Source organism: Bos javanicus, chromosome 4 (genome assembly GCF_032452875.1).
Source record: "Bos javanicus breed banteng chromosome 4, ARS-OSU_banteng_1.0, whole genome shotgun sequence".
Classification (NCBI taxonomy): Eukaryota; Metazoa; Chordata; class Mammalia; order Artiodactyla; family Bovidae; genus Bos; species Bos javanicus.
In genome coordinates this window covers 29,016,879-29,044,006 of record NC_083871.1, presented here as the reverse complement: position 1 = coordinate 29,044,006, position 27,128 = coordinate 29,016,879, and the positions used below count along the sequence as shown (strand labels likewise).

The window sequence follows — 27,128 nt, the reverse complement described above, 5'->3', positions numbered from 1 at the left end:
GCAAAGGCATAAAGTATCTACAGTAGGCTCTAGAGAAAGCAACATCACCTTCCTCTCCCAATGGCTGATGATATGCATGGACAAGACACTCTTACCTCTGCTAGAATTCTTCTGTCAACTGGCCTAACACCTGGGAATGGAGAGAAAAGTGTTCTCTCTGAGGGTTTAAACCCTTCAGCAAAGAGAAGCAGCTTGCTCTACCTTATAAGCCTAGAGAGTCTTCAGAGTCTGCTATTAGACATCCATTCCTGCTCCCTCCAGGGCTGTTACTCCTGTTCTAGGTTCCACAGCTGGCCAGTTCCTGGTTGGGTCTGCTCATCTAAGCCAAACTAGAGCGTTAAACCATTCCTTTGATTTTACAGCTAAGGTTCTCAAATTATAGGAAGGGTTAACAGTTACCTTGGAATTTATCCAAGATATGGATTTTTAAAATCTTATACCACCAAAATTTGATTCAAGAGGGGCTCATGACTGCATTTATAACAAGTATATCCATGTCATTATGATAAAAATGGTTTATGGTTCTCATTCTTGGGAAAATTCTTACCAGTGCTTTGTAACTCAGATCATTTGGGCTAAAGGGTGTCCAGTTGCTAAGACAGCCAAAAGCATATTCTCAAAGACTGTCCTTGGAGAAGAAAAAGGGTGTGTTGTGAGCAGCTTTATATAGTGCCTAAATCCAAAGAGTGTTGGGGAAACCTTGTTACTTCAAGCTGCTGCTGCTAAGTCGCTTCAGGCGTGTCCGACTCTATGCGACCCCATAGACGGCAGCGTACCAGGCTCCCCTGTCGCTGGGATTCTCCAGGCAAGAACACTGGAGTGGGTTGCCATTTCCTTCTCCAATGCATGAAAGTGAAAAGTGAAAGTTAAGTCGCTCAGTCATGTCCGAACCTCAGCAACCCCATGGACTGCAGCCTTCCAGGCTCCTCCGTCCATGGGATTTTCCAGGCAAGAGTACTGGAGTGGGGTGCCATTGCCTTCTAGATAGATACATTTCAGATGGGACTTTTATGTGAAACATATGTCCTAAACTGGGGAGTGTTCTCATTGAGATCTTAACAAAGAATTTTAAGTAGACTACATAAAGTCAAGATTGTTTTAAATATGATAAGCCCTAAGGGTTTGATGTATTATATTGTATTCTCTTTTTCCCCAAAAGAAACACAAAAAGATAGTCTTGATAATTACATATCTTTAGTCATAGGCATTTCACAATGGCCTGTTGCTTATAATTGGAAAGTGAGATACTCTTTAAGCTTTAGAATCTCTGCTTTCAGACATGCTTGGCTTGCCTGGTATAGTACCTGATGGCTTAACCACAGAATAACAGAGCAACTGACCTGATGATGGTTTAAAAAATTGTGTTCTTATTATTTGGTGTTCCGAAGCTTTCTGTGATGTCCTTTGATTGTTTTTCATTATTTGATCTTGACTGACTGAAAAGTGTCTGGACTTCTTGTAGGAACAAATTTCTGAATGGGATTGAGATAGAGTGCATTAAGATTAAAGGATAGTTAAAAGGGAGATTGAAATAGCTCAACTGGAATTCCATCACCTCTGCTAGCTTTGTTCATGGTGATGCTTTCTAAGGCCCACTTGACTTCACATTCCAGGATGTCCGCCTCTAGGTGAGTGATCACACCAACGTGATTATCTGGGTCATGAAGATCTTTTTTGTACAGTTTTTCTGTGTATTCTTGCCACCTCTTCTTAATATCTTCTTCTGTGAAAGTGCTGCACTCAATATGCCAGCAAATTTGGAAAATTCAGCAGTGGTCACAGGACTGGAAAAGATCAGTTTTCATTCCAATCCCAAAGAAAGGCAATGCCAAAGAATGCTCAAACTACCGCACAATTGCACTCATCTCACACGCTAGTAAAGTAATGCTCAAAATTCTCCAAGCCAGGCTTCAGCAATACGTGAACTGTGAACTTCCTGGTGTTCAAGCTGGTTTTAGAAAAGGCAGAGGAACCAGAGATCAAATTGCCAACATCCACTGGATCATTGAAAAAGCAAGAGAGTTCCAGAAAAACATCTATTTCTGCTTTATTGACTACGCCAAAGCTTTTGACTATGTGGATCACAATAAAATGGAAAATTCTGAAGGAGATGGGAATACCAGACCACCTGACCTGCCTCTTGAGAAACCTACATGCAGGTCAGGAAGCAACAGCTAGAAATGGACATGGGACAACAGACTGGTTCCAAATAGGAAAAGGAGTACGTCAAGGCTGTATATTGTCACCCTGCTTATTTAATTCATATGCAGGGTACATCATGAGAAATGCTGGGCTGGAAGAAGCACAAGCTGGAATCAGGATTGCCGGGAGAAATATCAATAACCTCAGATATGCAGATGACACCACCCTTATGGCAGAAAGTGAAGAGGAACTAAAAAGCCTCTTGATGAAAGTGAAAGAGGAGAGTGAAAAAGTTGGCTTAAAACTCAACATTTAGAAAACGAAGATCATGGCATCTGGTCCCATCACTTCCTGGGAAATAGATGGGGAAACAGTGGAAACAGTGTCAGACTTTATTTTTTGGGGCTCCAAAATCACTGCAGATGGTGATTTCAGCCATGAAATTAAAAGACGCTTACTCCTTGGAAGGAAAGTTATGACCAACCTAGATAGCATATTCAAAAGCAGAGATATTACCTTGCCAACAAAGGTCCATCTAGTCAAGGCTCTGGTTTTTCCAGTGGTCAGGTATAGATGTGAAAGTTGGACTGTGAAGAAAGCTGAGCACTGAAGAATTGATGCTTTTGAACTGTGGTGTTGGAGAAGACTCTTGAGAGTCCCTTGGACTGCAAGGATATCCAACCAGTCCATTCTGAAGGAGATCAGTCCTGGGTGTTCATTGGAAGGACTGATGCTGAGTCTGAAACTCCAATACTTTGGCCACCTCATGCAAAGAGTTGACTCATTGGAAAAGACCCTGATGCTGGGAGGGATTGGGGGCAGGAGGAGAAGGGGACGACAGAGGATTAAATGGCTGGATGGCATCACCTACTCAATGGATGTGAGTTTTTGTGAACTCCGGGAGTTGGTGATGGACAGGGAGGCCTGGCGTGCTGTGATTCATGGGGTCGCAAAGAGTTGGACACGACTGAGTGACTGAACTGAACTGAAAGGGGAGATTAGACCATCATCACCTAGAATAGTTTACTATTGATCAGACCAGCGGATATGGATAATAGCACTGAGACACTGTCCAAATTCTAAATTCACCAAAGGGGAAAAAACTATTCTGGGTCTATACCGAAGCAAGCTTGGTGTTCTGAGAGAAAATGAATCAACAGCTAGGATATACACTCACTGGTAACTTTCCTAAATCTGTTTTCTCTTACAGAATCAAAAGTACAAATTCATGTAATGTTGTACATAAATTATCGTGCAATTAAAAGTTAATCAAACATTTTTAAAGAGCACAATGTTTTTTAATTCCAGAAGCACCTTATCATCTTTAAAAAGAATCTTCTGGTAATTATCACTCAGTTCCAAGGTATTTTCTTTTTCAGTTTTTATTTTTATTTTTGTAGAAAGGTCTACTTATACTGACATCTCCAGACTCTCTGAGGCTTGAGAAGGAAATTTTTGAAACCCACAAAGCTAAGTTGTGACATTTAAAAGGTCCACACCTCTAAATTATTTTTTAGACAATTAACCTAATCTGATCAAACATGAATATTTTCAAATAAATTTAATTGGAAATTATAAATTTAATTGGAATTTATTCAGTAAAAAACTAATTGCACCCTGGTATACATCTTGCAGTTGTTGATGTTGTTCTGTTGCTCAGTTGTGTCTGACTCTTTGTGACCCCATGGACTGCAGCATGCCAGGCATCCCTGTCTTTCACCATCTCCTGGAGCTTCTTCAAATTCATCTCCATTGAGTTGGTGATACCGTCCAACCATCTCATCCACTGTCTTCCCCTTCTCCTCCTACCTTCAATCTTTCCCAGCATCAGGGTCTTTTCTAATTAGTCGATTCTTCACATCAGATGGCCAAAGTACTGGAGTTTCAGCTTCAGCATCAGTCCTTCCAATGAATATTCAGGGCTGATTTCCTTTAGGATGGACTGGTTTAATCTCCTTGCAGTCAAAGGGACTCCCAAGAGTCTTCTCCAATGCCATCGTTCAAAAGCATCAATTCTTCAGTGCTCAGTTTTCTTTATGGTCCAACTTCCACATCCATACATGACTACTGGAAAACCATAATTTTGACTAGACAGATGATTGTCAGCAGAGTAATGTCTGTGTTTATGTACACTGTCTACGTTTGTCATAGCTTTTCTTCCAAGGAGCAAGCATATTTTAATTTCATGGCTGCAGTAGCCATCTGCAGTGATTTTGCAGCCCAAGAAAATAAAGTTTATCACTATTTCCATTTTATCGCCATCTATATGCCATGAAGTGATGGGACCAGATGCCACAGTGTGCGTATTTTGAATGATGAGTTTTAAACCAGCTTTTTCACTCTCCTCTTTCACCTTCATCAAGAGGTCTTAGTTCCTCTTCACTTTCTGCCATAAGGCTGGTGTCATCTGCATATCTGAGGTTATTGATATTTCTCCCGGGAATCTTGATTCCAGCTTGTGCTTCATCCAGCCCTGCATTTTGCATGATGTACTCTGCACATAAGTTAAATAAGCAGGGTGACAATATACAGCTTGGCATACTCCTTTTCCCATTTGGAACCAGTCTGTTGTTCCATGTCCAGTTCTTACTGTCGCTTCTTGACCTGCATACAGATTTATCAGTAGGTAGGTAAGGTAATCTGGTATTCCCATCTCTGTAAGAATTTTCCACAGTTTGTTGTGATCCACATAGTCAAAGACTTTCGTGTAGTCAGTGAAACAGAAGTAGATGTTTTTCTGGAATTCTCTTGCTTTTTCAGTGATCCAAAGGATGTTGGCAATTTAATCTCTGGTTCCTCTGCCTTTTCTAAATCCAGCAACGTCTAGAAATTCTCAGTTCATGTACTGTTGAAGCATGGCCTGGAGATATGCATGTGAAATGAGTGCAACTGTGTGGTAGTTTGAATGTTTTTTGACATTGTCCTTCTTGTGGACTGGAATGAAAACTGAGCTTTTCCAGTTTTGTGGCCACTGCCCAGTTTTCCACACTTGCTGGCATATTGAGTGGAACACTTTAACAGCATCATTTTTTAGGATTTAAAATAGCTCAACTAGAATTCTATCACCTCCACTAGCTTTGTTCATAGTGATTCTTCATAAGGCCCACTTGACTTCACACTCCAAGATGTCAGGGTCTTGGTGAGTGATCACACCATCATGGTTATCTGGGTTATTAAGATCTTTTTTGTATAGTTCTTCTGTGTACTCTTGCCACCTCTTCTTAGTATCTTCTGCTTCTATTAGGTCCATACTGTTTCTGACCTTTACTGTGCCCATCCTTGCATGAAATGTTCCCTTGGTATCTCTAATTTTCTTGAAGAGATCTCTAGTCTCTCCCATTCTATAATTTTCCTATATTTTTATGCACTGTTCACTTAGGAAGGCTTTCTTATCTCTCCTAGCTCTTCTTTGGAACTCTGTATTCAAATGGGTATATCTTTCCTTTTCTCCTTTGCCTTTAGTTTCTCTCCTTTTCTCAGCTATTTTAAGGCCTCTCAGACAACCATTTTGCCCTTTTGCATTTATTTTTCCTAGGGATGGTTTTGATCACTGCCTCTTGTACAGTGTCAAGAACCTCCATCCATAGTTTTCACATACTCTGTCTCAGATCTAATCCCTTGAGTCTATTTTTCACTCCCACCATATAATCATAAGGGATTTGATTAAGGTCATATGAAAAGGCCTAATGGTTTTCCCTATGTTCTTCACTTTAAGTCTGAATTTTGCAATAAGGAGTTCATGATCTGAGCCACAGTCAGCTCCTGGTCTTGTTTTTGCCGACTGTATAGAGTTTCTCCATCTTCAGCTGCAAATATAATTAATCTGATTTCAGTATTGACCATCTGGTGATGTCCATGTGTAGAGCAGTCTCTTGTGTTATCAGAAGAGGGTGTTTGCTATGACCAGTGTGTACTATTAGCAAAACTCTGTTAACCTTTGCCCTTCTTCATTTTGTACACTGAAACCAAACTTGCTTGTTACTCCAGATATCTTTTGATTTGCTACTTTTGCATTCCACTCCCCTGTGATAAAAAGGACATCCTTTTTTGGTGTTAGTTCTAGAAGGTCTTATAGGGTCCTCATAGAACCATTCAAATTCTTAGGCATTAGTGGTTGGGGTATTGACTTGGATTACCGTGATACCGAATGGTTAGCCTTGGAAATGAACCGAGATCATTGTCATTTTTGAGATTGCACCCACGTAATGCTCAAAATTCTCCAAGCCAGGCTTCAGCAATACATGAACCGTGAACTTCCTGATGTTCAAGCTGGTTTTAGAAAAGGTAGAGGAACCAGATATCAAGTTGCCAACATACGCTGGATCATCAAAAAAGCAAGAGAGTTCCAGAAAAACATCTATTTCTGCTTTATTGACTTTGCCAAAGCCTTTAACTGTGTGGATCACAATAGACTGTGGAAAATTCTGAAAGAGATGAGAATACCAGACCACCTGACCTGCCTCTTGAGAAATCTGTATGCAGGTCAGGAAGCAACAGTTAGAACTGGATATGGAACAACAGACTGGTTCCAAATAGGAAAAGGAGTACGTCGAGGCTGTATATTATCACCCTGCTTATTTAACTTATATGCAGAGTACATCATGAGAAACACTGGACTGGAAGAAACACAAGCTGGAATCAAGATTCCCGGGAGAAATATCAATAACCTCAGATATGCAGATGATACTACCCTTATGGCCGAAAGTGAAGAGGAACTAAAAAGCCTCTTGATGAAGGTGAAAGTGGAGAGTGAAAAAGTTGGCTTAAAACTCAACATTCAGAAAATGAAGATCATGGCATCCAGTCCCATCAGTTCCTGGGAAATAGATGGGGAAACAGTGGAAACAGTGTCAGACTTTATTTTTGGGGGCTCCAAAATCACTGCAGATGGTGATTTCAGCCATGAAATTAAAAGACGCTTACTCCTTGGAAGGAAAGTTATGACCAACCTAGATAGCATATGCAAAAGCAGAGACATTACTTTGCCAACAAAGGTCCATCTAGTCAAGGCTATGGTTTTTCCTGTGGTCATGTATGGATGTGAGAGTTGGACTGTGAAGAAGTCTGAGCACCGAAGAATTGATGCTTTTGAACTGTGGTGTTGGAGAAGACTCTTGAGAGTCCCTTGGACTGCAAGGATATCCAACCAGTCCATTCTGAAGGAGATCAGCCCTGGGATTTCTTTGGGAGGAATGATGCTGAAGCTGAAACTCCAGTACTTTGGCCACCTCATGCGAAGCGTTGACTCATTGGAGAAGACTCTGATGCTGGGAGGGATTGGGGGCAGGAGGAGAAGGGGACGACAGGATGAGATGGCTGGATGGCATCACTGACTCGATGGACGTGAGTCTGAGTGAACTCTGGGAGTTGGTGATGGACAGGGAGGCCTCGCGTGCTGCAATTGATGGGGTCGCGAAGAGTCGGACGAGACTGAGCGACTGAACTGAACTGAACTGCATTTTGGACTCTTTTCTTGACTATGCTAGCTAATCCATTTTTCCCAAGGGAGTCTTACCCACAGTAGTAGATATATAGATCATCTGAATTAAATTCGCCCATTCCAGTCCATTTTAGTTCACTGATTCCTAAAATGTGATGCTGACTCTTGCCATCTCCTGTTTGATGACTGCCTGTTTATCCTGATTCATGGACATAACATTCCAAGTTCCTATGCAGTATTGCTCTTTACAGCATCAGACTGTACTTTCACCACTAGATATGTCCACAACTGGGTGTTGTTTCCACTTGGCTCAACCTCTTCATTCCTTCTGGAGTTATTTCTCTGCTTTTCTCTAGTAGCATATCGGACACGTACCGACGTGAGGAGTTCATCTTTCAGTTTCATATCTTTTTGCCTTTTCATACTTTTTATAGGATTCTACATCTTGGCATTGGCTAAATTTTTGTCCCTCCTCGGCATACTGTAAATATATTCATGCATCCATACTAATTCATTCATTCAGTTTGAAATTCCATTATGTCATCTAGAAACTTTATTTCAATAGCACAGCTTTGTCTGAGGAGCTGGCAAAGTCAAATATAAAAATAGATGGTCCTGGGTTAAAAAGATCCCCTGGAGGAGGGGATGGCAACCCATTCTAGTATTTTTTTGCTTCCCTGGTGGCTCAGCTGGTAAAGAATCTGCCTGCATTGTGGAAGACCTGGGTTCAATCTCTGGGTTGGGAAGATCCCCTGGAGAAGGGAAAGGCTACCCACTCCAGTATTGTGGCCTGGAGGATTCCGTGGACTGTAGAGTCCATTGGGTTGCAAAGAGTCGGGTACAACTGAGCAACTTTCACTCACTCACCCTGAGTACCCATAATGGCAAATGAAATAATACATCCAATTCCATTTGTGTAGTAATATGAGGCTCAAAGCTGTTTTTCTGCTCTGTTATTTCTTTTCTTCATTGACTTGCCCATTACAGAGCAAAATTCCCTTTTTCAATCCACTATTTTTCTAGAGGATTAAGAGATATCAAAATGCTTTTCAAAATACAAATCTTATTTCAGCTACTATTATGATTAAGTAGAACTACAAAACCTTTTCCTAAATAAAGATGAGATGTGGTGGTCATTGAAGGTGAAGCTACATTTACTTTAATACGCAGTGGTTTGATTCATCATATTTAACTGAGAATAAAACCACATCCAGCCTTCAATCACAATTCTCCATGAGAGGTTTCATTTATTTCAAAAGGACTGAACTCAATCCTTATAAACTGCTCTGTGGCATTTCTGGATCTGTGCCTGAAAGCTCTGAGTGTAGCAGGTTCCAAACTCAATTCAACCTGCAAAAGCAGCCTTGTGTAAAAGCAGACAAGATGATGGCCTTAGTGTTGTGACTGAAGAGATTTTAGCACAGCTCCTTGACTTCAGAATATGTGCTGCCATCCTCCTTTCCAATATACATTCTGAAAACACATAGACTGGGGAGTTTTGTTAGTTTTTTTTTTTTTTTAATACCCATAAGGAGTCTGAACTTTGAGTCATTCCCACTGAATTTAATCAGTTCTCTACTAAGAGTTGAGATTGCTCCTCCTGTATTATTACTAACACTGCTAGAATAAATAATTTGACGCATAGATCGTTTTGCACACTTGCAGCTATAACAGTTGGATAAATTCTTAAATGCGGGTTTTGGGGCAAATTATATATATATATATATATAATTTGCATGTATATATATGTGTCAGAGAAGGCAATGGCACCCCACTCCAGTACTCTTGCCTGGAAAATCCCATGGACGGAGGAGCCTGGAAGGCTGCAGTCCATGGGGTCGCTGAGGGTCGGGCACGACTGAGCGACTTCACTTTCACTTTTCACTTTCCTGCATTGGAAAAGGAAATGGCAACCCACTCCAGTGTTCTTGCCTGGAGAATCCCAGGGACAGGGGAGCCTGGTGGGCTGCTGTCTATGGGGTTGCAGAGTCAGACACGACTGAAGTGACTTAGCAGCATATATGTGTGTGTATGTGTATATACTACATGCAAGTGTTTGTGTGTGTATATATATATATATATATATGTGTGTGTGTGTGTGTGTGTGTGTGTGTGTGTGTGTGTATTATATTGGAGAAGGGCATGTCAACGCACTCCAGTATACTTGCCTAGAGAACCCTATGGACAGAAGACCCTGGCAGACGACAGTCCATAGGGTTCGCATAGAGTTGGACATGACTGAAGCAACTTAACGTGCCCTAATGCAAGTGTATTATATGCATGTCTATATGTGTACATGTATATATGTGTGTTTAGTCGCTCAGTCATACCCGATTCTTTGTGATTCCATGGACTACTACCCACCAGGCTCCTCTGTCGATGGGGATTCTCCAGGCAAGAATACTGGAGTGGGTTGCCATGCCCTCCTCCAGGGGAATCTTCCCAACCCACGGATCAAATCCAGGTCTCCCACACTGCAGGTGGATTCTTTACCATCTGAGCCACCACGGAGGCCCAAGAGTACTGGAGTGGGTAGCCTATCCCTTCTGCATGGGATCTTCCCAACCCAGGAACTGAACCAGGGGTCTCCTGGTAGATTTTTTACCAGCTGCACTACCAGGGAAGCCCTGGTATATATGTGTGTGTGTGACTATGTGAATACACATATAAGTAATTTTAATAATCTTTGCTAAATTCCTCTTAGTGGAGGCTATCTTTCCACAAGCAATATATGACAATCTGGTTCCCCATATCCTTGCCATAGTTATCAAGTTTTAGGATTCCTGCCAATCTGATAGATTAAAAAAATGTATCTGATTTCATTTGAAATTACATTTGTCTCACTATCGATGAAGTTGAGCATTTTCAAGTTTAGCAGTCATTTGTATTTCAGGGAAGTATCTGTTCATATCCTTTGCCTATTTTTCTGTCAGATTGCTAGCCTTTTCCTTGTTGATTTCCAGGAGTTCACTTTATTTTGGGGAGATTAGTCTTTTGTTTATAAATTGCAAATATTTCCCCCAGTTCATCATTTTGAGCTTGTTCATGACAATTTTCTTTTCTTTTTTTTTTTAATTTAAAGATTATCTTTCTTTTTTTTTTAATTTTATTTTATTTTTAAACTTTACATAATTGTATTAGTTTTTCCAAATATCAAAATGAATCCTTCACAGGTATACATGTGCTCCCCATCCTGAACCCTCCTCCCTCCTCCCTCCCCATACCATCCCTCTGGGTCGTCCCAGTGCACTAGCCCCAAGCATCCAGTATCGTGCATCGAACCTGGACTGGCATCTCGTTTCATACATGATATTTTACATGTTTCAATGCCATTCTCCCAAATCTTCCCACCCTCTCCCTCTCCCACAGAGTCCATAAGACTGTTCCATACATCAGCGTCACTTTTGCTGGCTCATACACAGGGTTATTGTTATCATCTTTCTAAATTCTATATATATGCATTAGTATACTGTATTGGTGTTTTTCCTTCTGGCTTACTTCACTCTGTATAATAGGCTCCAGTTTCATCCACCTCATTAGAACTGATTCAAATGTATTCTTTTTAAAGGCTGAGTAATACTCCATTGTGTATATGTACCATAGCTTTCTTATCCATTCATCTGCTGATGGACATCTAGGTTGCTTCCATGTCCTGGCTATTATAAACAGTGCTGCGATGAACATTGGGGTACACGTGTCTCTTTCCCTTCTGGTTTCCTCAGTGTGTATCCCCAGCAGTGGGATTGCTGGGTCGTATGGCAGTTCTATTTCCAGTTTTTTAAGGAATCTCCACACTGTTCTCCATAGTGGCTGTACTAGTTTGCATTCCCACCAACAGTGTAAGAGGGTTCCCTTTCCTCCACACCCTCTCCAACATTTATTATTTGTAGACTTTTGGACTGCAGCCATTCTGACTGGTGTGAAATGGTACCTCATAGTGGTCTTGATTTGCATTTCTCTGATAATGAGTGATGTTGAGCATCTTTTCATGTGTTTGTTAGCCATCTGTATGTCTTCTTTGGAGAAATGTCTATTTAGTTCTTTGGCCCATTTTTTGATTGGGTCATTTATTTTTCTGGAGTTGAGCTGGAGGAGTTGCTTGTATATTTTTGAGATTAGTTGTTTGTCAGTTGCTTCATTTGCTATTATTTTCTCCCATTCTGAAGGCTGTCTTTTCACCTTGCTGATAGTTTCCTTTGATGTGCAGAAGCTTTTAAGGTTAATTAGGTCCCATTTGTTTATTTTTGCTTTTATTTCCGATATTCTGGGAGGTGGGTCATAGAGGATCCTGCTGTGATGTATGTCAGAGAGTGTTTTGCCTATGTTCTCCTCTAGGAGTTTTATAGTTTCTGGTCTTATGTTTAGATCTTTAATCCATTTTGAGTTTATTTTTGTGTATGGTGTTAGAAAGTGGTCTAGTTTCATTCTTTTACAAGTGGTTAACCAGATTTCCCAGCACCACTTGTTAAAGAGATTGTCTTTAATCCATTGTATATTCTTGCCTCCTTTGTCAAAGATAAGGTGTCCATATGTGCGTGGATTTATCTCTGGGCTTTCTATTTTGTTCCATTGATCAATATTTCTGTCTTTGTGCCAGTACCATACTGTCTTGATAACTGTGGCTTTGTAGTAGAGCCTGAAGTCAGGTAGGTTGATTCCTCCAGTTCCATTCTTCTTTCTCAAGATCGCTTTGGCTATTCGAGGTTTTTTGTATTTCCATACAAATTGTGAAATTATTTGTTCTAGCTCTGTGAAGAATACTGTTGGTAGCTTGATAGGGATTGCATTGAATCTATAGATTGCTTTGGGTAGTATACTCATTTTCACTATATTGATTCTTCCAATCCTGTTCATGACAATTTTCTGCCATGCAGCAATTTTTTTGCTTATTTTCTTGCTTTAATTTTTGAACAAATCAGTCTTTCATTTCATGGACTTTAATCATAATTAAAAGATCTTTGTAACTTCAAAATAATAAAATAATTATACTTCTACTTTTTTATGATTTTGTTTTAAATTTAAGTACATTAGGCTGTTAGTTTAAGTACATTAGGCATGCTGCAGTCCATGGGGTCGCAGAGTTGAACATGACTGAGTGACTGAACTGAACTGACATTAGGCAATTACCCTGTTATGTGGTATAAAGTATATATCTAGTTTCATTTATTTTTTCAGATGGATACACAGATGTCTGTTTTTCATAAATGTTTAGAGATACCATTTTATTACATAGTATATTTCATATACATTCTGTCACTTAGCTTTATAATTCTACTGTTCAATTTTTCTACTCATGTGTCAGTGTCATTCTGTATTATTGAGGCTTTATAATATGTTTTGATATTTGATGTTAACATGTGCCCTCATTTCTCATCTTTGCCAGAGTTTTACTGACAAAATTTAGGTATTTATTCTTTTACATTAATTTTAACATCATGTTTCCAATTAAAAATTGATATTTTTGTTGTTTTTATTGAATTATGTTAAATTTACAAATTATATTATGAAGTATAAGCATAATTTTTAGGTTAAAACTTTTTATCCAAGATCATGTATTTTTCCATTTATAAAAATATTCTATTATTTATTAATGTTCTTAGGGTTTTTGAAGTTGCTCAGTCAAGTCCAACTCTTTGCGACCCCATGGGCTGTAGCCTACCAGGTTCCTCTGTCCATGGGATTTTCCAGGCAATAGTCCTGGAGTGGATTGCCATTTCTTCCTCCAGTTATCAGTTAACACTTGATTATAAATGTATTTTTAAAAATTTTACTGTTTCTTATTGAAAATGGGATTTCTTCCCTTACAGATTCCAGTAAGATGTTATTTGTATACATTAAATAACATGTGTATAGTTTCAATATATTGATTTGTGCCTTACTACTTTACTAAATCCTCTTATTTTTTGTAATGTTAGTTAATTCTCTTGAAAATTTCATGTGTTAATCATACTGTCTGCAAACAATGATAGTTTTATCTCCTTTTTTCCAGTTGGCCCCATGAGTATTTATTCTACTCATTGTTCATATTCCAATATTACTTTATTGTGTAGCTCAGATTGTTCCAGCTTTAATCATTGGGTGCTCCTTAAGTTGGCTTCTGCATCCCTCTGACAAACCTCAATTAATGTGGGTTTCTGTTTGTTTTTTGAGCACTTCCATACTTTCTGACACAATAGTATGCTCCTGGCTCATATCATATTTTCCCTGTCGCATTCCAAGGACAGACATATCTCTCAGGATTTATGATTCCTTTTACTGGAGAACAGTTTTAGAAACCAAGAGCTGAGTGATTGCATTTCTTGCTATTAGTATCATTGCATTTGGCCCTCTCAGTTGACAGAGCAAGAAAGCTAATACTAATGTGTATATGCACAGACCTATAAATAGTTCTATTATGCAACTATATTTATAGATATTAAGCTAAATATCTACAACTCTAATCCATTACCATAAAGATCATTCTAGGCTGTTCCCTGTGGTTATAAGTAAACTCTCACTCCAATACTAAGAAACCTACTTCCCACCATCCCTCATCCATTTAATCCACTGTTGCATTTTGGTAGGATCAGAATTATTAACCAGTAACCTTATAGGAAGTCACTTTGTCAAACAGATCATGATGCTTACATACAGTTTATTTTGCCTTTAGGTTATAGACTCCATTCATTTCCAAAGTTACTCATGTTAGTATCTTTTCCCTCACTTCCTTCAGTGAAACTGTTTCATAAATGTGTTACATAGTAGATCGCTTTGTCATATTCTGCATTCCATCTCCTGATTTCATGAGCCTCTAAGTGATTTTTTGATTGCATACATTAAGGTTTATTCTTTTATGCTATGAAGTGCTATGTGTTTTGACAAATATGTAGTGTCTTGTAACCATAATCACAATGTAATAAAGAATAGTTTCATTGCTTTAAAAATATCCCCTAGTCACCGATTCAACTTCCTCTACCTTCTCCCAGACCCTGGAAACTACTGAACTTTTCAGTATCTCTTTTGTTTACTTTTTAAAGAATTTAATAAAAAAAAAAAAGAATTTAATATAATTGGAATCATATAGTATGCAGTCTTTTTAGATTGGGTTTTTTCATTTAGCAATATACATTTAAATTTCATACATATCTTTGAGTATGTTGATACCTCATTTATTTTTATCACTGAATAGTACTTCATTGCATGGATGTATCTGGCTTATCCATTCACCTATTGAAGGACATCTTGAGTGCTTCCAGTTTTTGTCATTGATGAACAACTGCAAGTTAGATAAGTAAATACCTAAAAGTACAATTGCTGGATTACATGTAAAGACTATGTTTAGCTTTGTAAGAGCTGCCATTAGATCTTTCAAAGTAGCTGTATCGTTTTCCACACCTATTAAGCAATGAATGAAAATTTCTGTTTTTCCACATACCAACAACTAGTATTTTCAGTTATGTTTCTGTTTGTTTGTCTAGCTATTCTAATAGCTGCATAGTGGTATTTCATTGTTGTTAAAATTCATGATTTTTTAATGACAAATGACACTGAATATCTTTCATACATGCCGTCCTTATATCTTCTTTGGACAGACGTCTGTTCAGATATTTGCCCAAGTGTTAATTCAGTTGCTTGTTTGTTTTTATTGTTGACCATATTCTTATTTCAACATATTTCCTCCCAATAATTTTTACAATGATCATTAAAAATGATCGTTAGATCATTTTTAGAATGGTCATTAGATCATCTAGAATGATCATTCTAATGATCATCATTAGAATCTGACAAAATTAGTCAGATTCTTCCAGATAATAGTGTTATCAGGCCCAATTCTAGATCTAGTTAACTAAAACAAAACACAGAAAATTTAGGGAAGATTAGGAGTCTAAGAGAAAAATCTTTTAGCAATGATGAAAGGTGCTGAGTAGAATAAGCTTAAAAATTATGAAATAATGTCTCTGTTTCTAAGAGCCACTAGAGACCAAACAGCTCTGACACTCTGAACTTCTGTTACAAATGAGGACTTTGCCTTTCTCCCTTGAAGAGCATTTTTTTGGCCTCATATTTGTTGCTATTTCACTGAGAGTGATTAAGAAGAATATCAGTGCTTCACTGAAGAGCTCTAAGATGAGTGGGCCTACCAGCAAAGCACAGGTGCGCACCTCACATGCAGTTCCAGACCATGAAAGCACTTTAGAGTCATCTGGGAAGATGTGAAATACTGATGCCCGAGTCCCAGCCCAGAGATTCTGATTCTTACTTAGTCAAGGTAGCAGGAATTGTAAAAGTTAATACGCAGCCAGGTTTGGGAGTCACTGCTTTCAGACAGGCTTTCCAACCTGATAAACTTTCTTCATTCAACACATAATTGGTACTGGACTCACTAAAGAAATGGGGAACACGTGTACACCCGTGGCAGATTCATGTTGATGTATGGCAAAACTAGTACAATATTGTAAAGTAATTAGCCTCCAATTAAATAAATTTATATTTAAAAAAATAGAGAAACACTATCTAATTGGCAAATGGTGAAAACTACTCACCTTTCAAAATAAATTATTATTAAAAAAAAAAAAAAGAAATGGGATGATCCCAAAGGAAAATAAGCCCATAACAGAGAGGACATCCTTAGGAGTCTAGCCAGGTGTCATATAAGAAAGTAAAAATCATATTGGCACAGTATCAAGAAGAATATGAACTACTGTGGCATACTAGCATTTTGTGAGCTAAACTACAAAATAATCCTTTTAGAAACTTCAGTTATTATTCTTTAGCAGATGATTGAAGTAGAGTGAAAATATTCAAGAACTGGAGGTAACAAATCATCAAGTTTTTAATCCAGATACAGGGAGACATATACCCTTTTTATTAGAGATGGATTTCTTTGAATCCATTTATCAACATTTTTGTGTGTTCTGTTTTTCTGCATGTTTTAAAGAACTGAATTTTGATGAAACTGTATAAATCATTGACTGTTACCAAACCATTAAGTTCAATTTATGGTTCATCTCATTATCTTGAAGCCGGAAAAAAGTACCATTTCTATTTTTGAATGTATCTTCCTTAATGGCTAGTGAATTTCAGTGAAAATTAATTCACTTGACGTGGTTAAATGTTATGTGAGAAAAATTTTAACAAACTGTCTTAAAATATGATTGGCCCACTGTCTTTCATAATCCCATCTGCCCAGCACTTGCTTCTTCTCCTAGCCAGCCGATAGAACCACTGCTTGATGTGCTTCCATGGCAACTATGGTTCCCAAATTTTCTATTACATAATTTAAATAGAAATTCTTCAGTAGCCTTGTTAACTCTTAGTCCTTTATCAAAATAATCTTTCTTGGACACAAAGAAATAGTAATAAGGAAGTTATTAACTAGTATCTAGATCAAGGCTGAGAGAGAGAGAGAAAATCAGTAAGGAAAGAGGTTTTCATTCATTTTAGTAAAGTTTTGACATATCTCTTCTTTACCTAGCAGACTGTTTCCCTCTATTTTCCCTATTACTAGAGAAATTGAACACATTCACACATGTTCTGATTGCTTACATTACTGAAATTACATCAACTTATTTTATTGTTTTACTATCACTCTGTTTCCTTACCTTTTTCAAACTTGCCTGACATCTGTTGGTTCAATTTTTATTGTTGTTGCTGTATTTTTTCTGTTTGTTTTTATTTTCTAGTCTTTGATATTTTAATGCACACATTTAAACATCTACTTTTTCATTAATATCTGGCACATTAGCTCCTCTATTATTCTGCTAAATGATACAAGAATCTTAGAATATTTACGTACATCTTCTTTATGTCCAACCTGCCATCTCTCATGCCAGCATCATCTGGCATATTCATTCTAAAGAGATATTAGTTTTTCTAATCTATCAGTTCAGTCGCTCAGTCATATCCAACTCTTTGCAACCCCATGGACTGCAACATACCAGGCTTCCCTGTCCATCACCAACTCCTGGAGTTTACTCAAACTCATATCCATTGAGTCGGTGATGCCATCTAACCATCTTATCCTCTGTCATCCACTTCTCCTCCTGCCCTCAATCTTTCCCAGCATCAGGGTCTTTTTCAATGAATCAGTTCTTTGCATCAGATGGCCAAAGTATTGGAGGTTCAGCTTCAGCATCAGTCCTTCCAATGAATATTCAGGACTGATTTCCTTTAGGATGGACTGGTTTAATCTCCTTGCAGTCCAAGGGACTTTCAAGAGTCTTCAACACCACAGTTCAAAAGCATCAATTCTTCAGTGCTCAGCTTTCTTTACGGTCCAATTCTCACATCCATACATGACTACTGGAAAAACCATAGCTTGACCAGACTGACCTTTGTTGGCAAAGTAATGTCTCTGCTTTTTAATATGCTGTCTAGGTTGGTCATAGTTTTTCTTCCAAGGAGCAAGCTTCTTTTAATTTCATGCCTGCAATCACCATCTGCAGTGTTTTTGGAGCCCCAAAAAATGAAGTTTCTCACTGCTTCCATTTCTAATCAATAGTTTCTATTTTTAAAATTTACTGTTTTGTTTTATTTTGTGCTCTTGCTCTGTATTTCTGTCTTAACTCATGTCTTTCTCTGTTTGTTTTCCCTAAGAACAGCTTCTAGTTCTTTCAAAGTGTCTAATTCTTTTGAGACTGTCAGATGAAATAATGCTTTGGAGCCTATATTAGTTTCCTCTTGCTGCTAGAACAAATTATCATAAACTTAGTGACTTAAAATAACAGAACTTTATTATCTCACAATGCTGGAAGGGAGAAGTCTAAAATGGGCCTACAGGGCTACACTGCTTCTACAGGTTCCAGGAGAGAATCCCATTTCCTTACCCTTTCCATCACAGAGTGCATCCACATCCTTTGCCTCATGGCTCTCTTCCATCTTCAGAGGCAGCAGTGTAGCCTCTTCAAGTATCTATGTCTCTGCATCTTCAGATAATTTTCTTTTGACCTTCTTGTGTTCCTCTTAAGGGACCTTGGGATTATATTTAACACCTACTTGAATAATCCACCATAATCCCCTCATCTTTAGATTTTTTTGTTTAATCACATCTGCACAAGGCTTTTGTGCCTATAAGGAAACATTATGGATGGTGGGGATTAGGATGTATGTAGTGTGGTGGCCATTATTCAGCTTAATAGTTCTTTTGCCCTAATGAGCACATCTTTTTTTGTAATCTCTTTTGTAAATGAGAGATTGGCTGAATGTTCAGCACAATTTCAAAAGATACTCTTTCAAAATCTTGTATTTTATCTTATTATCTTCTTTTAGGAAGTTACTGTGAAAAGTGGAGCCATTCTGATGAGGAATTGATTTCACTGTTACAATGATTGTCTTTGGTGCATGTTTTCAGATTCCATTAATGGAGGGGTGTGCTCACCTGAACTTCTCCATGTCAGTGCCTCACCCTCAGCTTTCCATCCTTCCAGCTCACTTATGGAAAAGTTCTCAGTCTGCAGTTTATTCACTTTTTCTTACTGTTAAACCAGTATTTCTTTAGCATTTCTACATCCTAAGCAATAGCAGAAGGCTCCATGGACCTTCATTAAGAAAATCACTCAAAATATAGAATGCTATTGCATAACAGCTCCATTTCATCCTACAATGATTCACAGCCTTAGTTACCTACTGAATTTAATCTTAATTGAAATCAAACAAATTTCACTTGGAGGACAACAAGTTTTATTACATAGTTGCCCTTGATGTCCTGCCATTAGATTGCTTCATTTACATAACTTCCTAGTCAGAGCAAAGCAAATAATTCTCCCTGGATTTAAATAGCCTAACTTCTCAGAAATAAAATTATATATTCTCATGTAAAATTATATATCTAAATCAGGATGAAGATATGATATAGATATAAATATCTAACCATCAGTTTTACTTTTTTAAAAAACTACTCTGTTTTTCACTTGTTTCATAATTTCTACAATATAGGTCAATGTTTTGCATCCTGGATAAAGTTATGTGGACTAAAAATAGTACCTTAAAATATTATAACAGACTCTTTATATAGTAAGGTACACTTAATTTTAGACTGTGGTACAATCAACTAATCTTATAATTATTTTTATTACAATAAAAATTAACAAATGGCAAGGGTAAAGAGTGCAATTATAGATGATGAGGTGTCATTGAATGCTTCTGGTTAGATCTTCTAGGATAATATAGTCTGCACTAACACTGAAAAGTCCTTTTGAAATGCATTCCCTTTATATCACATGGCTTCCCTGGTGGCTCAGATGCAAAGAATCCATCTGCAGTGCAGGAGACCCGGGTTAGGTCCTGGATCAAGAAGATCCCCTGGAGAAGGGAATGACTACCCACTCCAGTATTCTTGCCTGGAGAGTTCCACGGACAGAGAAGCCTTGTGGGCTATAGTCCATGGGGTCGCAAAGAGTCGGACATGACTGAGCGACTCACTTTCACTTCCTGCTACATTATTAGAAATAAGTTAACTTAGACACTTAATCCAGCCTTTGATTTTATGTGCGATTTGTGACCTTGATGTGTGACCCTGAGTAAATGACTTAACCTGTCTGGACCTATCATTTCCTATGTGCAGACTGCAAGGGTTCAATTAAGTCATCTTTTAAGATCCTTTCTGGTGCTATGACTTGGGATAAAGCTAGGCAATAAAAGAAAAGATTATTCACTGCTTTTTGTGCTTCTTCTACTCTTTTCTATACTCTGTGATGGCTAAACCTAAGCCAGGGTCCCTTAAACCCGCCTCAGAATTGCATGATCTATTTTCCTTCCCATTACATGGGTCTATTTTTTCTCAGGTTACAGTTTCCTCTAAGGAGAGTGGATTTTGGATTCTCTACCAGCAGTATTTACGCTGCAGGCTTGCATGAGAGTGGAGAAATGTTGTTGGGTTCCCTTCCTTCTCTACCTTCTCCCTCCCAAATTTGACCTTCCGTTTCTTAGAGGTACACCAGGAAGAAGCAATTTTATTGCCACTTAAATTGTCCCAAGCAAGTGAATGGAGAGTTAGGTTGAGCTCTGCTTAGGGTCCTGAGGTCCCCTTGGGCTTTGCTGTGGATAAATCATGGCAATGTTTATAGATTTCAAAAAGATCAAAGGAACACAAAACTGCAGTGCTTTCAAATTATTTCAAGAATGAGTTCTCCTTGATGCACTTTCAGGGTAATAATGGGTTAGTCAGGGGAGCAGACGTAAGACATCTGAAGCTCTGATTTGAAGCTTGGAAGCACTGAGAGGAACAGAATTGGTCCAAACTGGAATGACTTGAGCATAACCTTTAAAGGTCAGAGATGAGATCAGTAAGAAAGAGTCCATGTGAGGACAAGATCATCAAGACCTAGAACATAGAGGAGGTTAGAAATTGTTACTCAGAAGTTGCTTTATAAGGCTTCTGAAAATTCTGCAAGTATGCAATGTTTATAAAGTTGTGAGTTTCTTTCGGTTCATGGTTTAATGGAATTAAAATTTTTATTAGATTTATTTATATAGTATGATGACCCTTTGCCTATTATATGCTTTCTGAATATAATCCCAGTTTATTCTGTGCCTTTGAGAGCAAAGGCACAAAACAAACTGTCTTTTACTATCAAAATTATAATATTACATATTAGTATTTGTATTTTCTATTTCGGTCTGTGACTTTGCTGCTGTGTTTAGTTATATACCAGATTCTTATATATCCTTGTGTTCCCTGATCTAACTATCTTGCTGCATCTTTGCCTGCTTTATAATCATTTGTTCTCTTACATGGAAATTTCTCTGCAAAGGTAAATTTTTCTTACCGATTATTTTTCATCAAATTTTGTTGGTGTTTCCCTCAAACATATTACATATTTCAGATAATCCTTAGAGTATTTTGATGTGTATATTTTAAAATATGTTCAGAGTTTAACTCAGTTAAAACCACTCATATTATTAGTTCTGACTTGAAATAATAACATTTAAAAAAAAATCAAATGAAGACAGGTGTAACCATATTCAGTGTTTCCTTTGCTGATCTGAAAGCCCTTATTATGTATTAATGAATGTATTGTTTTACTTCTATGGTTTACTTCCAGCAAAAGTATGCACAAATTGCCCTAAACGTTTCTCTACAAACTAAACAGTTTACCACTTTCTGATAACCCAAATGTATACTAGTGTGTCACTGGTAGGCTATTTGATGCAGCTGCTTTTGCAGAGCAATTATGTCATCAAGTGCTTATTTACAAGAAATTACATCCCACTGACAGCTTCATCCCCTGTGTTCTTCTGACATATCCACAAGGACTGTATTTCTGTTAGAATGAGGAGGCAGCTATTTTACCCGACATAGTTTAAGATGTATGAAGAAGATTTCTATAGAAAAATATCTCCTGTCCGGGGCCTTGTCCTTTTATGTGTGATGCATTCCCTTCCTATAGCAGAGCCCACTGATTTCTCATAACTTAGTGTGAATGAATGTCCCATCTCACTTTTCCCTGAGAAAACAAAAAGGGATAAGAAGACAGTGAAAGCAGACAGGAGGAGCAAAACTCTAAACTCATCTACATCATCATTTTGCCTGGCGGTAAAGCAGATTCAAGTTTTTCTTAAATTCCACAATCACCTATATCAAATTTGCACAAAACTTCCCATTAGAGTTTGCATTTTTATCCATTACTTTTCTAGAATGAGGTATTTTTCTTTTCAGCTTTTGATGGGAATGTAAAATTTTCAAGCTTCCTTGAAACAAGTGAATGAGTGAACTATAAGCTGAAAACTAGAAGTCCTCTTTATCTTTGGATGTGAAATAATTGTTCTTCTTTTCCTTTTCAGTTTCTTCTTTGTGGCATATGTGGAATATTGTGCGCCAAAAAAAAATCTGGACTTGTCGTAAGTTTTTGCCATGTTTGTATTGTGCACTGAACTGTTTGAAATGTAAGAACTCAAAAAGGGAAATAAGGACTAGCCAACTTTCATATCCTGAGTGTTGCTCATCTAGGATAAAAAGAAGACTGACAAATAAATTCTTTTTTTCTTTTCAAAGAAAACCATCAAGATTATTACAGACTGTGACAAAAGAAAAAGAAAAGCTTTGATATACTCTTTAAATACATGAATCTGCAACCTTTAATGACTGCTGTGGATGGAAGTCTCCACTTTTCATTTATAGACTTCCAGACACAGGAATCCTTCATCGAGCTAAAAAAGACAGAGCTTGAATTCATGGGAAATTTAACTGTTTAGATATGGACGTGAGCCTAAAGATTGCTGGCTTTGACTGTGAAGTTCATTGTGCAAAGCAGCAAAACAGCTGTGTTGTTATAGTTGCAGTTAATTCCCAAAGATTTTTTAAATTTAATTTTATCTTCTGACTATGAATGCAAATGTCAGAATTCTCAGAAGCTTTATGGTACTGTCTTGCGTCTTGGGGGGTGCTCCCAGGTCACTCTCATGTAGACTAGAGAAGGATTCCAGCATGCTGAAGTATGGATTCCCCCTGTCTTTCATGACATTTTTTTGAGAATTAGAAAGTAGAAAAAAATCAATTATTTTATTGAGGACTATAGGAAATAACATAGGCTTTTATAAGTTGGCAAAATTAATATTGTACATGGACCCTAGAAAGTAGTCTTTGAGACTAAAAAAAGGAGAAGGCCAGGGAAGGGGGACTATGCAGTCCTTTGTTTAACTCCTTTTTCTAATTATAGCTCTCTTAGTGATGGTACCTATTGTAACAGAAAGGATGAAGCCCCCATTGCTTCAGAAATGTGAGGTGTGATTTTTAAACATTATCTTAAGGAAATGTTTAGATAGACATTTTTTGGAGGCTTGTAATTTGCATTTGTGATTCCCCCATCACTCTTTCCCATGGTTTTCTTACTTTCTACACTTTTTCTCTATCAAGTCTCTCCATGGCTATATACTAACAATTTCTTGGAACATGGATAAAAGAAAATGAAAGAAAGAAAGGAAGGAGAGAAGGAACAAAAGAAAGAAGGAAAGAAAGTGCGGGGGGGGGCGGGGAGGGAAGCCCTTTACAGCGGTGGGGGTGGGGGGGCGTGGGGGAGAGACGTGTAGGTCAGCCTGGCCTGTTCTGACAAAGCACCATGGATTGGGAGGCTCACAAAGAACAAATATTCATTTCTCACAGTTCTGGAGGCTGGAAGTCTCAGATAAACGTGCCAGCACAGTTGGGTTCTAATAAGACTCTCTTCTGGGCTACAAATTTCTGGCTGTGTTCTCCTGGAATAGAGCTCTCTAGAATCTCTTAGAAAAACATGGACCTGGTTCCTGAAGCTCCACTGTCTTGACCTAATTATCTCCCAAAGGTCCTGCCTCCAAGTACTGTTTAATACTAGGGATTGGGCTTCAGCATAGTAAATTCTGAAGGGACACAAGCACTCAATTCATAGAAGAAGAAAAAGGAAGTTGTTTTATTTTGTTTGTTTGTTTTTTGAAAAACGGGTGTTTGTTTTTTTTTTTTTTAAACAGATCTTCTGTTTTTCTAATTCTCATATAAGTTATAAAAAAAATTATAAGATCTGAGTTTTTTAGAAACTACCATCTACTTTATCTTCCTGTACCATCTGGGGTTTCTATAGAGGACGTTAACTGTCAAAGATTCTCTACCCTTTAATCAAAATATGTGAGAATTTCTCCACTCCACATATCTCTAGTCTGGTAAGATTGAAAGTAGTATATGGTTAAAAACTTGGTACAGATTTTAACATTTTAATTCTTGAGTAAGAATGTTTTATCTGTACTTGTTAATGAAGTGTCATGTCCTTAAGGAAATTAATGGCAATAACATAGGAGAGAGTGTTTTTCTGTATTAATCCTTTAAGTTTGTTGTTTATTTTATTAATTAACAGTAATTATTAAGAGGCTAGAATGTAATATCTTTCCATATTTTCTGAGAATGAGTAAACACCAAAATATATTCCCAGGAAACAGCATGCCATTTGAATATACTTTAAAAGGAAATAGAACTGATTGATTCTATTTGAAATTGGGAGCTCAATTTCCCACAGGGGATGATTCATTTATTTGGTACTTGACGTTTAGTGTTATATTTAATCAATTATTAAAAGATTATACTCATCCATCACTAGGTTTTCAGTTTTGGTGATAAGTACTGTAAGACTGACACAATCAGAAATGCTGAATTAAGTTAGAGAAACAAAACAAGCTAGCCGTTCTTTCTGCCCATCATGCTGTCACACATCCACGGTCTTACCCTTTGCTGGGAACTCCATGCACTTAGCCTAGATGATAAGTTGTCAAGGCAGCCTTGTCTGAAACCCCCGACGGGGCTGAATTCCCCTCCTCCCTGCTCCAAGGGCAGCCTTTCATCCTTCTTTCTTAATATTTGTCATACCGCGTGGCAATGCTGGCTCTTCCCTTAGACTGGATGGCAGTGTACTCAAGAGGAACAACTGTGAGCTGTTCTTTCTTGTAATGACAGCTGCTGCGTCACTCATGGCCTAATAGATGCTAGGTGCTCAGTAAGTGTTTGCTAAATTCCACTAACTCTCGACAGAAAATAATATCTAATGATCTAAAGTTATATAGCTGTTTGCCCTGTGGACTTATGCCAGAGGAGGTGTCCAGGAATGTTTTCTGAGGAAGTAAGAGTTAGTCTTCCATTTAAGGAGCCAAGCAAGAAGCAAAATACTTTCCAGGAAATGAAAATACCACTGAGGCAGGAATGAACAAGCTCTATCGAGGGACCAGGGAGGTGACCGGAATAGAGACTGTATTCCAGAGAAAGATGGAAATAAGGTTGGTTGTTAAATTAGCATTGCACTGAAAAGTATCATGAAAGCCCATAGGAGAATTGAACCCAGATAAAAATTACATAATAAAGCCATTAAAGCTATTAAAATATTCAATTGAATTTATTAAATATGCACAGAACATTTACCACACAGAAGGCATCGTGCTTGGTTCTGCCAGGGATCCTGCGATATTTAAGTTGAATAAAATCCCCCAAGCTCTATTAATAGAGACCCAGAGCAAATCAAGAGTAGGATCAAAAGCGAAGCCACATCCTGCGTTTCTCCATAGCAATCCACCAAACAGTATTTTGTTACATCTACTGGGTGGTGTCACAGAGTAACAAGATTTGAAAAATAAAGAGCCAGTTCAGAGGGGTGGGCTCCCTAATTTGCCTGTTGAGAAAACAGATACTAAACCAATCAAATTCTTATAAATGAAAAAAAAAAAAGGAGTTAACTAAATTCCCTAAGCTCACACAGTTAGAGGAGTACAAAGTTTTGAAGCTAAGTGGAACTAATAACAATTCAGTGAGAAGATGTTTGGATTTTGAGTCTGAAAATCTGGATTTTCAGTCCCTGAACTACAGTGTTAACTGCTTACCATTCGTTTTCCATATGTATGTTACCTCTCAGAGGATTAGTGGGTAAGTTAATTGAGATTCTACCTTTTCACATTCCTGGCATAGCGGCACACTATAGATATCAAGTATTACTTAAATCTGAATCTACTATCAGATAAATTTTACTTCAGAATTTTCATAAGCTGTATCCCTGGTCTTTATATAGTTGGCTATGAATGCCTGAGACACTGCAGTGCAGGCCCTCTCCACTGAGTCAGAGTGCAGAGAAGCTGGGCAAAAAGATGGCCTCTGTGCTCCAAGAAGCACCGAGAGCACCTTCTCTCTATTGTAGCCCAGCCATCCCTGATGTGCAGTGTGTGCTCATCAGCTTCACCTCCTCCACTTTAAACCCCCCTGGCCCCTCTTTTTCTCACCAGATGATCCTCTTTTCTGCCTGCTGCATCTGCGGGCTCATTGGGGGCATCCTGAATTTTCAGTTCCTCCGGGCAGTGACGAAGAAGACCTCCTCCCTCTACCCGCTGCATCTCGCCTCCATGTCTCTCGCATGCATTGGGATCGGAGGCTGCACCCTCTCTTCGTGGCTCACTTGTCGACTAGCCAGCTATGAACAGAGGAGGATGTTCTCAGAAAGGGAGCATTCTCTGCATCACTCTCATGAAATGGCTGAGAAAGTGAGTTTTGTACTTTTTCCTCTCACTGCTAGCAAGTGATGAAGACTGCAGTCACATCTAGGTGATCAACTTGCAGCTTTAGATGAGAACTTGAGGTATTGGATTTTGTAAAAGTTTGGCCCTGTTGGATCAAGAATAGGAGTTTATTATTTTTTCCCTGTAATTCTGGGTACACCTGTTTTCAACATAATTTTGTAGCCTCTAGGTAAAAACAAGCTCCTAAAATAGAACTCATAAAGTATTGAATGTCTTATAAATATGGATTTTTATGTATTGTACTGAGGAAAAACATAAATTAAAAAAACACTCTGAATAATCCCAGATTTAGAAATCCAATGAGTTTTCCTTTCTAACTCACCCCTTGTGCCTGTAAGTAGATGCATTTGATTATGTAAATTAGGTTTGCAAGCATAAAGGGATCTTGTAATAAGGCAACAAAAAGCCCTGCCTATCAGTGCAGATATTATAACACACATAAAGCTTCATTTAATTCTCATCTAAATTTCATGCATATTTGGGTAGCTTTGCCTGTATATGAACATTTAAATAACTGTTTCATAACTGTTGTATCCCCTGCATAACTGTTTCA

General features: G+C 38.1%; 1 protein-coding gene across 6 annotated transcripts in view; it reads left to right on the top strand.

Annotated features, from left to right (window-relative positions):
• Nucleotides 1–27,128, top strand: part of TMEM196 (transmembrane protein 196) — a 143,409-nt gene that overhangs the window by 99,250 nt on the left and 17,031 nt on the right. For all 6 annotated transcript variants that reach the window (XR_009735814.1, XM_061413663.1, XM_061413662.1 and 3 more), the window contains exons 2-3: nucleotides 22,343–22,399; nucleotides 26,285–26,539. Coding sequence is in view for 5 of the 6 variants with exons in the window: in XM_061413663.1 (XP_061269647.1) it covers nucleotides 22,343–22,399; nucleotides 26,285–26,539 (312 nt within the window). In the remaining variant the exon portion in view is untranslated. The remainder of the gene's footprint in view (nucleotides 1–22,342; nucleotides 22,400–26,284; nucleotides 26,540–27,128) is intronic.